The 13162-nt window shown below is 44.6% G+C and overlaps 1 protein-coding gene across 3 annotated transcripts in view; it reads left to right on the top strand.

Annotated features, from left to right (window-relative positions):
- adar (adenosine deaminase RNA specific) overlaps positions 1-13162 on the top strand; it is a 92992-nt gene that overhangs the window by 42350 nt on the left and 37480 nt on the right. For 2 of the 3 annotated variants that reach the window (XM_043684003.1, XM_043684002.1), the window contains exons 2-4: positions 5348-6947; positions 11047-11227; positions 12620-12786. In XM_043684003.1, coding sequence (XP_043539938.1) covers positions 5455-6947; positions 11047-11227; positions 12620-12786 — 1841 coding nt within the window. In that variant the 5' untranslated portion in view covers positions 5348-5454. Of the gene's footprint in view, positions 1-291; positions 740-5347; positions 6948-11046; positions 11228-12619; positions 12787-13162 lie in introns of those variants that run through there. The other variant, XM_043684001.1, reaches the window with a different exon arrangement.

Genomic DNA, 13162 nt, shown 5'->3' with positions numbered 1-13162 from the left:
AAGGCATAAGTGTGTTTTCAGAGTGGGAGCGGGAACGGAAGATTTTGAGTAGTTACTATTATTGGGTGAGCATGGAAGTTGCAGGCAACTCGTGAGCCCTCTGAACTGAATGTGTTTTTTTTAATCTGGGAATCGAAAGTGAAACTAGCCCGGGCGGTTTTATAAACAGGGAAGGTGGAGCTGGTTTTTCAATCAGCCAGCCAGTGTTTAAGGAGGTCGGTAAATCCCCACCCGAGAGAGCAAATCATTCTCTTCATTGTGACCAGGCAGGGCGGATCAGAAACAAAACTGAAACTGGGGCCTTCCATATAGGGTCGGTTCAGAACAGTCTGTGGTGCCGAGCAAGTGCTGGTTATTTTGCTTATTCTTGTCAAAACTGTGCCAGTTAGACTTTTAACAGACTAATAGAGAAGATAGGTGATTTGTCTGTGAGAGCTAATTTACCTAATTGTGGCTTGTTCCCAAGTGGAATGAGCTGTTCTGTGTGGGGCTTCTGGAATACCCTGTTCTGGGGACCAAGTTTTGTAATCTGTCCCCTGCAGAATTTGGTAAATTTTAGACTCTGGAAATCTCACATCCTGAAGTTCCAGGCCGCAATTCACCTGACTTTCACTAGCTAGGAATCTTGAATCTAGTTGATTTCCTGCAAGGAGACTGGTGATTAGAACCTGCTACTCCCAACACAGATCCTCCCCTCTCTGAAAAGGTGTTGCTGTTCCAGGAACTTATTCAATCACAGGTACTCCTCATTGTTGAAGTGTGTTTGTTTGTGTTGTGATTTGTGATTCATTCTGGACTGAAGCATTTTGTTCAACTCTTCTGCTGAGCTGGTTGGTCCTGATTTGTTCCACTAAATATTTGATAGTCTAAATCTCTGCCTGCTCACATTTCTGTTCCAGATAATTTCTAATCAACCTGTTCAGGGATGTTATTAAACTCCTCTGGAACAGGTGGGATTTGAACCCAAGATCAGCACCTCATTTTCCACTTGGGAACCCTGCAGCCTTCTGGATTCAGTAGGCCTTGAGCTCTCCCATGTCCTTACCCCAACTCCCACACACCCAGGCCTTGTTATCTCTCAGTCTGCTAATTCACACAATCCATCATCAGTCACTAAAAGTCCCCATTAACAGCTATTACACTCCTAGCCAGCTCATTGCCCACCCCTTTGCCTGTCCAACTGCTCTTCTCTCTCTCTTTGGGCTCTATCTTCACCTATCATTTACTCCTTACCCCCTCCCCCAACCCTATCTTCTGTATACCTGTATAAACTGACATTTTTCCTGGCTTCCATCAGTTCTGGGAAAGGGTCACTGATTTCTCTGCAGATGCTGCCAGACCTGCTGAGCTTTTCCAACAACCTAAGCCTTCTGGCTCAGAGATAGGGACATTACCACTAAATCACCATAAGTGGTTTTATACTGTTTGTGTTGGCTTGTGCTTGTTTTGGCAACCCAGATACTAATATTGAAATGATACAGAGAAGGCTGCTGGTGCAAACGCAGTGATGACTTTTTTAAAATGCCAGGAGCTGGTAGGTTTACTTTTCATTAGTATACTGGCTTTGGATTATTATTGTAGAATGTGTGCAGTGTGACAGGTCATTTGGCCCAACTGATCTGATGTGTTTATGAGGTAAAAACAATGACTGCGGATGCTGAAAACCAGATTCTGGAGATAGTGGTCCTGGAAAAGCACAGCAGTTCAGGCAGCATCTGAGGACCAGTAAAATCGATGTTTCGGGCAAAAGCCCTTCATCAGGAATACAAGCAGAGTGACTGAAGGGTGGAGAGATAAATGAGAGGAGGGTTTATGAGTCTTCTGACATGAACCCTAATTCAGTTTTTACAAAAATAAAAGCAAACTTCGCAGATGCTGTGCATCTGAAGCAAACACAGAAAATGTTGGAGAAGCTGAGCAGGTCTGGCAGCATGTATGGACAAAGAAACAGAGTTAATGCTTTCAAGTCCAGTATGACGAAGCCTCAGAACTGAAAGGCGTTGAGAACAACGTTTTAAATGTTATTTACACACAGATAGAAGAGGGGCGAAGGGAATCGGTGGCGTGGAGGTCCTGTGCAAAATAATGGTGAAAGAGGAACAGCCGTGTAAATTAAGGTGTGAAAGGGGGAGAATGGGTCTGCTCTGGTGAGATCAAAAAAACAACTTAATCTCATCCTGCCTTTGAATTCATCTCTCCCTCGAGTATATTCCCTTACGTGGAAACTCCCTTTGGTAACACCATTCTTTGAGAAAGGGAGTTTTTTTTTTAATTTGTTAGGGGCTTCAAGCCTCCTGGCTTTGAATTTACTTGCTCACCATTCCATGGACGGTGAGCATTGCTGTACTGGCTGGCTGGTCCACCCTATTAAATGAACTTCAGTGTGATATTTCAGCAATATCGAAGCTGGTTCAGCATAGAATCAATGTTGCAGTGTTTTAGAATAGGTATCTGATTTGACAGCATGTGGGAGTATTTTTTAAATGTATTTATTAGTGGGATTTGGGTGTCGCTGGCTGGCCAGCATTTATTGCTCATCCCTAGTTGCCCTTGAGAAGGTGGTGGTGAACTGCTTTCTTGAACCATTGCAGGACTATGGTGGTTCTGTTACTGATTGAGGAACGGGGATTATTGAGAGTCCGGGGTTAAAGATCCTTAGTGACCTATGTACAGTAACTACTGAATTGCCCAAAAAAGAAACCATCTGGTTCACTGATGATTCTCTTGAAAGGAAACCTGCTGCCCTTATCAATACTCAACCCTAGACCCACAGCAATGAAAAGTTTGTTCAGATCATTCAGACATTTAAAAGGTGGGTCGCTGCCAGCTATCTCTCAAGGGTAATTAATAGAACATAGAACATTGCAACGCTGTACAGGCCCTTCGGCCCTCGATGTTGCGCCGCCCTGTCATACTAATCTGAAGCCCATCCCACCTACACTATTCAATGTACGTCCATTTGCCTGTCCAATGACGACTTAAATGCACTTAAACTTGGCAAATCTACTACCGATGCAGGCAAAGCTTTCCATACCCTTACTACTCTCTGAGTAAAGAAACTACCTCTGACATCTGTCTTATACCTATCTCCCCTCACTTTAAAGTTGTGTCCCCTCGTGTTTGCCGCCCCCATACTTGGAAAAAGGCTCTCCCTGTCCACCCTATCTAACTCTTTGATTATCTTGTACGTCTCTATTAAGTCACCTCTCAACCTTCTTCTCTCCAACGAGAACAGCCTCAAGGCCCTCAGCCTTTCCTCATAAGACATTCCTTCCATATCAGGCAACATCCTAGTAAATCTCCTCTGCACCCTTTCCAAAGCTTCCACATCCTCCTTATAATGCGGTGACCAGAACTGTACACAATACTCCAAATGTGGCCGTACCAGAGCTTTGTACAGCTGCAGCATAACTTCCTGGTACAGGAACTCAATCCCTCCATTAATAAAGGCCAAAACACTGTATGCCTTCTTAACAACCATGTCAATCTGGGTGGCCACTTTCAGGGATCTGTGTACATGGACACCGAGATCTTTCTGCTCATCTGCACTCCCAAGAATCCTATCATTAGCCCAGTACTTTGCATTCCGTTTACTCCGTCCAAAGTGTATCACCTCACACTTGTCCACATTAAACTCCATTTGCCACCTCTCAGCCCAGCTCTGCATCCTATCTATGTCTCTCTGCAACCTACTACATCCTTCGTCACTATCCACAACTCCACCGACCTTAGTGTCGTCTGCAAATTTACAAACCCACGCATCTAAGCCCTCATCCAGGTCATTTATAAAAATGACGAACAGCAGTGGACCCAACACCGACCCTTGCGGTACGCCGCTAGTAACTGGACACCAAGATGACCATGTTCCATCAACTACAATCCTCTGTTTTCTTTCAGCAAGCCAATGATGAGCTGTTAGTGATAAACTTGTTTCTATTAACTTTAAAAAAAAAAAATTGCAACAACCAAATGGTGTGAAATAGCATTAAATTTTATATTTAAAATTTATATTGAAAATTTAAATACAGGATACATTTTATTTCCAAGTTCTTTAATTCCCTCCAGTGTGCTCTTGACATACATTTAAGATGAGTCCGGTGCTATCAGAATTCGTGCTTGGTGTGCTGAAATGCCTGCTGATGCCAGTTAGGACTGACCCTTATTCTTTCAACCAGCACCATTCGCTAGTTACCTGCCCTGAAGAAATATGGATTCTGGCAGTTTTGGGGTTACCTTCATTGCTTACCGTGGTGCTGTTTCCAGAAATTCTAATTGTTCTGGTCTCTGGAGCGATATGACGACAAGTAATTGAAGCCACAGGTTTCAATGCGTTTTCTTAATTAAAATGTAATTGTGCAGCAGATAACTTGCAGTAATCTTTTTGTTCTCTGCGGTCTCACAACTTTTATTACATCTACCTATTTGCCCTAGAGCGGAATTGATAGCTCAGCACCAACATACGTTGGGTAAAGCTGGATGGATACCTGCATGAGAGGAAATGTAGAAGAACATGTTGGTGGGGTGAGGTATAAACACTGGCTTGGATCTCTTGGGCTGAATGGCTGTCAAATTCTGTGTGCAGTTGTGAACATGCAGTGTTCATTTTGCACAATGAAAAGACTTGGAGAATGGTGTGGTCAGGATATATTTAATGGTTTACACCAGCTGGCAGGTGGCAGCTCTGCAGAGCAAATAACACTCAAAGCAAGCTTCTTATTTAGTTCATCGTGTTTGTTTCCTGAATGGAGCATTGGTATGATGTGCTTTCAGAGAGATTGAGGTCCTGTATACTGCTGGTTACCACCAAAGTAAAAAGGAAAAGCTCTTAGAATTTCTTAGGTCCCTGAGCTGAATTGTACTGGGAGCTGTGGACAGGGGTAGCACAAAATACAGACTTTTCTTTCTCTGTGTCACAGTCTTGCTGTCTCTCTCTGTCTTTCTCTCTCTGTCTTTCTCTCTCTGTCTTTCTCTCTCTGTCTCGGTCGGTCTGTCTGTCGAGCTCTCCCTCCCACTCCCCCTCTTTGTCTGTTCTCTACAGATTAAAGGTGTGATTATGGAATGCTTTTCCATGCTTTATGCAGGGTATTTTGTCCAACTTCGATGGTGTTGAGCTTAGAGTGCTATTTTGCAGGTTCCAGCAACCCTCCATTCCCCTGTCCATGTGGCTGTTCTCCTTGACCATCCCAGCCAGTGAGCATCGGCAGGGATCATAAGCTATCCAGTCACCACCCCAAAACCTCCATGTTTGTTTTCCAGCAAGAGGCCATCAGGACTGGGAACCCCAGCTTATTTTATGGTATAAATGTTTTCCATTGCCATAATTTTAATTTTCTGTTTTTTGTTTCAGGTGTGCGCAGGTGATTTGATCGATTGGACCAAGGTCCCGCTTCAATCTGCATGCCCTTTAGTGTGCCATCAAAGGCAAACATACCCCACAGTTCGTATTAAAGAGCTATGAGCAGAGGTAGTGGTGGTGATAAAAAAGCACGTAGAGGTAAAGCTAAAGGTTCTCATCGATATAACCACCCCCACGATCAGTACAACTCTCATACAGCTTTGAACTCCTCGAACCAAGGAACAGGAATTGATTATTTTCGAAGCCAGCAGATCCGGTTTCTCACCGGGCAGATCCCGCAGGCTCCTGCCTTTGTGCATCAGCAGCCATACAGGAGCCAAGTATCGTACCAGCAAAAGCAGCGGGTTTTCCGTCCGCCAGCCAAGAGCTGGAGCAGCAACTTCAGCCCGCAGCCTGTTAGGACCATCTGGGCCCCAGCTCCCCCCGTCCAGAAAGTGAAGAACCCCAAGACTGAGCCGGAATTAGATAAGTTGTTCTCGCGTTTTGAGAATATCTCACTGGGTGGCAACACTCGTCAAGACATCCTGTCTATTTTGGGAAAACTTAGACCGACGGAAAGATTACCAGCGCGTCAGATAGCCAGGCAACTCTGCATTCAGAAAAAAATAGTCAACCACATCTTGTATGATCTGCTGAAGGAAAACCGAGTGAGGAAGGAAGGCATCTCGCCCCCTCTGTGGCATCTTGCAGGCCAAACTGAAACCAGAGAGCAGGTCCCTGAAAGCCAGCGGTCATCGCCCGAGGGCATAGCTTTACCTGTGTCGCCCAGCAAAGAAGAGCAAGCCTCTGACGACGAAGACAGCACTGACAGCATGACGGATCACTCCAACATGGAAGATGGTGAAACCCAAAAGAACAAAATCTTCTCCTTCCTCTTGGAGAAGGAGAAGGCCACTGCCCTTGAGATTGCCAAAAACACTGGACTAAAGTCAGCTCGGCAAATCAATCCCACCCTTCACTTGCTTGAAAATCAAGGTGATCTCTACAAGGAGTCTGCCTTTCCACCAATTTGGACCCTTTCAGACCGAAGGAAAGAAGTGCTGCTCAGGAAAAGGAAGCTGCATGAACTGGGTGAGCCCAGAATTGAAACCGTGGAGAGAATACCAATGACCATTCAAGGTGAAAGTGATGTTTCTCAAGAGGTCATTGAAGGGATCAAAGTCAAGGAAGAGGGCAGTGTAGGGAATGGCCAGGCAGTCGCTCTGCAAGAGGAAGCAAATGATTTGCATTCGCTGGCCACTTCAGCTCCGCTGCTTCTCGATGTTAAGGTGGAGAAACATAAGGCCAATCATGCTGAGGCAAACTACTACGACAGCACTACAGGAAACGGCCAGTGGGCATCTGACGATATCCCTGACGACCTGAACATCATCAACCGTGTGAGCGAGGCTGGCGAGACAGTTGGTTTGCCACAGGGCGTGTTGGCTGGCAAGCCTGGCGCTGATCAACACCCAACACTTTCACCAACTGACCGGCTACGTGCCTGTTTAACGAAAAACCCAGTCAGTGGTCTCATGGAATATTCGCAGGGCTCAGCATTGCAGTGTGAATTCATCCTCCTCGCCCAGACGGGACCATCCCATGACCCTCGGTAAGAGAACTCTACACTATGTATGCCTAGTGTGCTGACTGTGGTGGATCTTTCATCCTTGACCAGGTGAAGCATGCATACCAGAGCAATTTCTGGTCTGTACTGATACCAATCATTGCAAAGTCAGTATCACTACCTGAATATTCCAGCTTAAGGAAAGCATACGTCTGCATGTGTCACAAATTTACACTTGAATGATCTTGCCTATGTTACACAATATGATTAAGCTAGAGGAAGAGTGCACGCTGCTGCTCACGCGCTCTCAGTTGCTTTTCCTTGGTGCTCGAGGTGAAGAGGGTCTGAGATATCTTGCACGGCAACTATGGTGGATGAATGACGCAGCGTGTCACTTACCTATTGCTCTTCATCACAGTCCTGTTGTGTCAAATGTGCTGGCAATACCAAATTCTTTGTAGTTTGTCTCCTCCCGTACCATGCGGAACTTTAATTCATTGTTCCAATATCTGTCTCTCTGGTAGGAGGTAGACATTAACAGAGGTCACCATGAGAATTGCTGGGTAGGGCATGAAGTGAGAGGTTGTAGATCCGGAGACAGTTTGAAATTGGCCATCTTTTCACTGCTGAAGCATTGGACCCTGTTGATAACCACAGTCAGAATCACCTTGCAACTTTCCAACCCTTGCCTCTGATGAAAAAAGCCACTGGGACTTGGTTTTGAACATGGTGCAGCAACACCCACTTGAGTGGAGTGAACGTTTGGCTAAGAGGGTGAATGCCTCATGTCCTATCAGTTAAACAGTGGCTGATTAGCATTACAGCTCCATTGACCAGTTGTCATTACCCATCATTATTGGCTACTACATTTTAACTTGACCCCACATTTTTAAAAACAAACATTTTTGGAGAGGGAAATTCCAGTTTTCCATCGCCCTTAGTGAAGAGGGGCACTTTGTGACGGCACAGATGAATCATCTGTGTTTTTAAGGTTTTTTTTCCCCTCCTGCTAGGAAAACTGGTTATGATCAGTTTGCCCTCTGCCTTGATCACAGACATTAAATGACCACTGGAGCTGTCTAAAGCTAGGAATCTGTTTGCTCTGGAAACCTGAACAAATATGTGTTTGGAACTGGATGGCCTTGCTGATTGGCAAGCTTTCCCTCTTAGTTGAGTTGGCAAGGCAGGAGCATGAGAGGGGCTGTTCTCGGGCCTGATTCTAAACTCAACTCGTTGTCTACTGCCTGAACAGGGAAAAGTATACCGACAGTATATATAATCAGCATCTGAAATGAAGAATGTGTTTGGCACAGACTTCCTCCTTCACAACTCTGTGTAATTCCAGTATCCACAAATGGCACCATTCTCCTTTCCCTTTGTGGTTTTTCCGCTGCCATGCAGTTAATTGAAGCCCGATCTGTACTTCCTCTTTCTAAACCCTTTTGAGTACTCTTCACTAAACATTCCGACCCAACAAAGATTCATATTCATTCATCTGAGCTCTGAGGACTTCAGTTAACCTGTCCCACCCTCCACACAGGAGGAGAGAGTGATTTTCACACTCTTAAATGAAACCACTGGTCATTGGAATCACTGCAGTCCTGTGCTTGAGGCCACAGTGTTGAATTACTCACCATTTAGAATTAATTCGCACAAAATTGTCCATCTTCTTTGGGACTATAAGAGCGCGATATTGAAAGGGGCAGTGTCATTGTTAATTGGTTGTATCATTCTAGTTTGTAGAAAGAGGTTTTCTGTAAATCTAACAGTGCTGTTGTGTCGAATCTGGGTTTTGTTCTGAGAGGGGAACATTTGCATCCAGAAATTGCTGGAGGAATTCAGCTAGTCTGGCAGCATCTCGAGAGAAAATAAGAGTTAACGTTTCGAGTCCAGTGACTGTCCTTCAGAACAAAGGTCACTGGACTTGAAACATTAACTCTGCTGCCAGAGTCCAAAGATGCTGCCAGGCTAGCTGAGTTTCTCCAGCAATTTGTTTTTGTTTCATATGTGCTGCTCTTTGTTTTATTTCCAACACTTTTATCCACATTGGTTTTATATACCTCAGAATCGTTGTGATTTGTGTAGTTGTTTCTTCCTCAGAAACTGCAGATAAGTTTGGAGAATTACCTAACCTGTGTGGTTAAGCATGATACTGCCAGACCACAGAGCTGAGAAACATTAAATTCTTTTCTCAAATAGGAAACGTTATTACTGGGCACCTGTTGTTGCAGATGCGCGTTTAACTCAAGCTGTGAGAAACTGGCCTGGTTCAGAACCTCTGTAAATGTCAGGCCAATACTTTTAACACTGCCCAGGATGACTGCCAGGGCTAATATCTTGTCAGCTCTCATCCCCATCCAACATCTAGGAATTGCTGCATAAAGGCCTGAGAAAGCTGAGTGGCATTAGGGGTTCGGATCCAAATCAGAACAGAACCAGTAAGACAAAAGTCAAACACTGCAGACGTCTGAGATCTGGAATAGAGGTAGAAAGTGCTGGAGAAACCCAGCAGGTCTAACAGCACCAATGGAGGGAGAAACAGAGTCAGCATTTTGAGTCCATTATGACTCTTTGTGACTTGAATGTTAAACCTTGCTTCTTGCTCTCTCGCTTACTCTCTGTCTTGCGCACTCTCTCTTTCTATCTTGCTGGTGCCCATGCTCTGTCTCTCGCTCTGTCCATATAGATGCTGCCAGACCTGTTGAGTTTCTCCAACAATTCCTGTTTTTATTCCAGAGCCAGTCAGATTCTGAGTCGCAGGGAGACCTTCTTGCCAGAGATATTCTGTGGGTCCAGGCTCAGTCTAGGATTCATTGAAACCCAGGCTTCAGACCACACAATGAAATACATTACAGCTACTGTTTATCGCCATTCTTTCAAAATCGACATTGAGAAGCAGTGTAAACATGCTGAAGCCTCCTCAGGCTTGTTTTCAGTTTTCAGCATTGGCAGTTTCTCAGAGTTTGGAGTTGGTGGTAAACGTGTTTTATTGCACAAGGTCTTTCATTGCTACATCTGGTGCTAGTTGTAGAGTGCATGTTCCAGCCTTCTGATAGTGTATGATCTGCAAGACTGACCACTGTATCCCATACTGCATAAAGACCGTGCCGTCATGTCAACTAAGTACTCTAATTGACTGTGGGGCTGTTTGGAATACAAAGAACAGTACAGCACAGGAACGACCCTTTGGCCCACCAAGATTGCGCTAACACACCCTTTTTCTAAACTAAAAATGTTTTACCTTTGCGCAGTCCATATCCCTCTATTCCGTGTGTGTGTGTGTGCCTCTCAAACATTTCTGTTATATCTGCCTCCAACGCCACCTCTGGCAGCACGTTTCAGGCACTTCCCTCCCTGTATATTTAAAAAAACTTAGCTTTCACAACTCCTTTAAACTTATCCCCTTTTGCCTGTCTCATTGTAATTGATATTTCTATCCTGGTGAAAAAGACTTCATTGCTCTAGAGATTTGAGTAGGAGTTGGGACATGAAGTTGAGTTTGTACAGGATGTTGGTGAGGCCTCTTCTGGAGAACTGTGTCCAGTTCTTGGTCACCCTGTTTTCGGAAGGATATTATTAAACTGGAGAGGACTCAGAAGAGATTTACCAGAATGTTACCAGGAATGGAGGGTTTGAGTTAGAAGGAGATGCTAGATATGCTGGGACCTCTTTCACTGGAATGTAGGAGGTTGAGGGGTGACATTATAGTGGCTTATAAAATTATGAGGGGTGTAGATGAGGTGAATGGCAGATGTTTATCCCTAAGGTGAGAGGAGGAATATCTTTTTTAAATCAGAAGGGCAGATTTTTTTTTACTCCAGAATGGTTCATGTGTGGAGTGATCTTCCAGAGGATCTGGTGGATGCGAATACAGTTACAATGTTTAAAGGCATTTGGGTAAGTACATGAATAAGAAATGTTTAGAGGGATATGGGCCAAGTGCAGTCAGGTGGGACTAGTTTATTTTGGGATTATGACCAGCATGGACTGGTTGGACCGAAGAGTCTGTTTCCTTGCTGTATGACTCTGTGACTCTGACTAACTGTTCTGTCCATGTTTCTCATAATGCCTGGAAGTTTGGCAAAGCACTGTATAAAAGTCCTGTTTCTTTAACTGACCACCACTCTTTCCCTTGTGACTAAAGGTTCAGGATGCAGGCATCTATAGATGGCAGGAGATTTCCTCCGGCTGAAGCTAACAGCAAGAAGACAGCTAAGAAGGATGCAGCAACCAATGCCCTGAAAGTGCTACTGAAAGAGATTCTGGGCGAAGACATAGAGATTCCTCCTTCCTCTCCCCATTCTGAGCCTCTGGTCACAATGGAGGTTGGTATAGTATGCCACACCTTTTCTGAAACCAGTGTTTATGGATTAGAAAGGCTTTGGCGTAAATGTCTGATTGTTGCAGTGAGTTAGACTCCAGGAACCAACAGGGAATATTTTGTGTGCTAAATTTTAATTAATTTTTAACATTTCAATCTAACGTTTCCCTGAAGGTGTTTGTACCAGAAACCCCTGCATTGGACTGATTTGTGGAATTACTGTTTTCTATGCAGTATGAATGGTCCTTTGACATCTTGAACCAGCTCCAGAGGGGAGAGGTTCTTTCAGCCACGTCCACTTATTATGCAGTAATGAAATGTCATTAGTTTTTTTGAACACTAGCATAATGTAAATAATTGACAGGCAGGAAAAGACCAGCTGGTACAGCAGTCATGGTTGCTTCCTGCCACCCTCCCATCTTGCAGAGAAAAATGTGCTCTGAGTAACTCCTATCCCTCCAAGGATGGAAGCAAGTCCAAGTCACTGTACCTGCCTTCCATGCAATATAATCTCTGCTGCGGTGAGGGACCAGTCCAGCTCCCTCTTGAAACTGAGCACAGTATCAGCACTCATTGCACCAGGCAGCGGCGTACTCCAGGGAATCGTTATTGTTTGGGAAATGGTTAATCACCTGACATCCAGTCTGTCCTACTCTTTCGCATTTTGCACTCGCGTTCCCTGATCCCTGTCCATCTGTTAAACTGGAGTAATCCATCAACAGAGACATTAACCAACCCCTCCATTGTTTTGTAGATCTCAATCCGGTCACCTGCACATTAAGCTGCCCAAAACTCAGTAGACCATGGCTGCTGCATTAAAGCAAGTGTTTCTGTGCCAATCTGTCTCTACCTTTCATAATTTTAAAGCTTTGTCAGTGGGCAGGACTCTGGCAATCAAAAGCCAATCTGCAGGCTTCAATTGCTTGTATTACTGAGGACTGTGGTGATCTCTGTGCTGATGGTGTGAAACATACAGACTGCTTCACTTCTTCAGGGACAATAATCTGGTGTCCTGTTACCTTTTACCTCCTTTGAGTGAAGATTTGTCGTGAGCAGTATTTCTGAATCGCCTGTCAAGTGTCCCACCAGCAAGCAGTCATTGCATGAGCACCAACTGTGCTGTGAACTAAGGGGAGCTTCGCTGGTGCTAACCTTTTTCTGTAACTGCACGTGAAAGTAATTTATGTATCAGGATTAATGGGATGTTGGGATCTTCAATGTTGGATTAAATCTGAGATGGATATGTTGACAGGATGAAATAAGATGGGCTGGGAGAAGACTCGTGTGGACAGGCGCATTGCATCTGAACTATGTCCTGTGTTCTAAAAATCTATGATTGTATGTCTCTGAAATATGAACCTGGTATTGTATCTCTCCTCCCCACTCCCCTTCCCAGTGTACAGCTCTTCCAAGTGAAATGAAGACTGAACCGTGTACTCTGTCTCAACCCTCGCTGCCCGCAGGGAAAAATCCAGTCTGCATGTTAATGGAGTATGCACAGAAGTCAGGCAATGCATGTGAATTTCAACTTGTATCACAGAGCGGTCCTCCCCATGACCCTAGGTATGTGGTGTCACATACAGATGTTCTGAGCTCTGGAAATATCTTTTAAGGAAGACGATTTTTTTTTAAAAAGTCTGTTTGTTTTCTTTGGGGGTTTGAAATGCCGATAAATGGAACCATGCCAATTTCAGGCTGTAGTCTTTCAAGTATAAGATGTGGAAAGCAAGGTGTGGTTAAACTTTTGAGCTTGTTAATAATTCCAGGGCTGAATGTAGAAAATTGGAGTAGGCTGTTCAGCCAGGAAAAGGTGAGGACTGCACATGCTGGAGATCAGAGTAGAGAGTGTGGCGCTGGAAAAGCACAGCGGGGTCAGGCAGCATCCAAGGAGCACAAGAATCGGCATTTCGAGCAAAAGTCCTTCATCAGGAATGAGGCT

The sequence above is a fragment of the Chiloscyllium plagiosum genome, chromosome 51 (genome assembly GCF_004010195.1).
Source record: "Chiloscyllium plagiosum isolate BGI_BamShark_2017 chromosome 51, ASM401019v2, whole genome shotgun sequence".
Classification (NCBI taxonomy): Eukaryota; Metazoa; Chordata; class Chondrichthyes; order Orectolobiformes; family Hemiscylliidae; genus Chiloscyllium; species Chiloscyllium plagiosum.
This window is presented reverse-complemented; position numbering and strand designations above follow the sequence as displayed.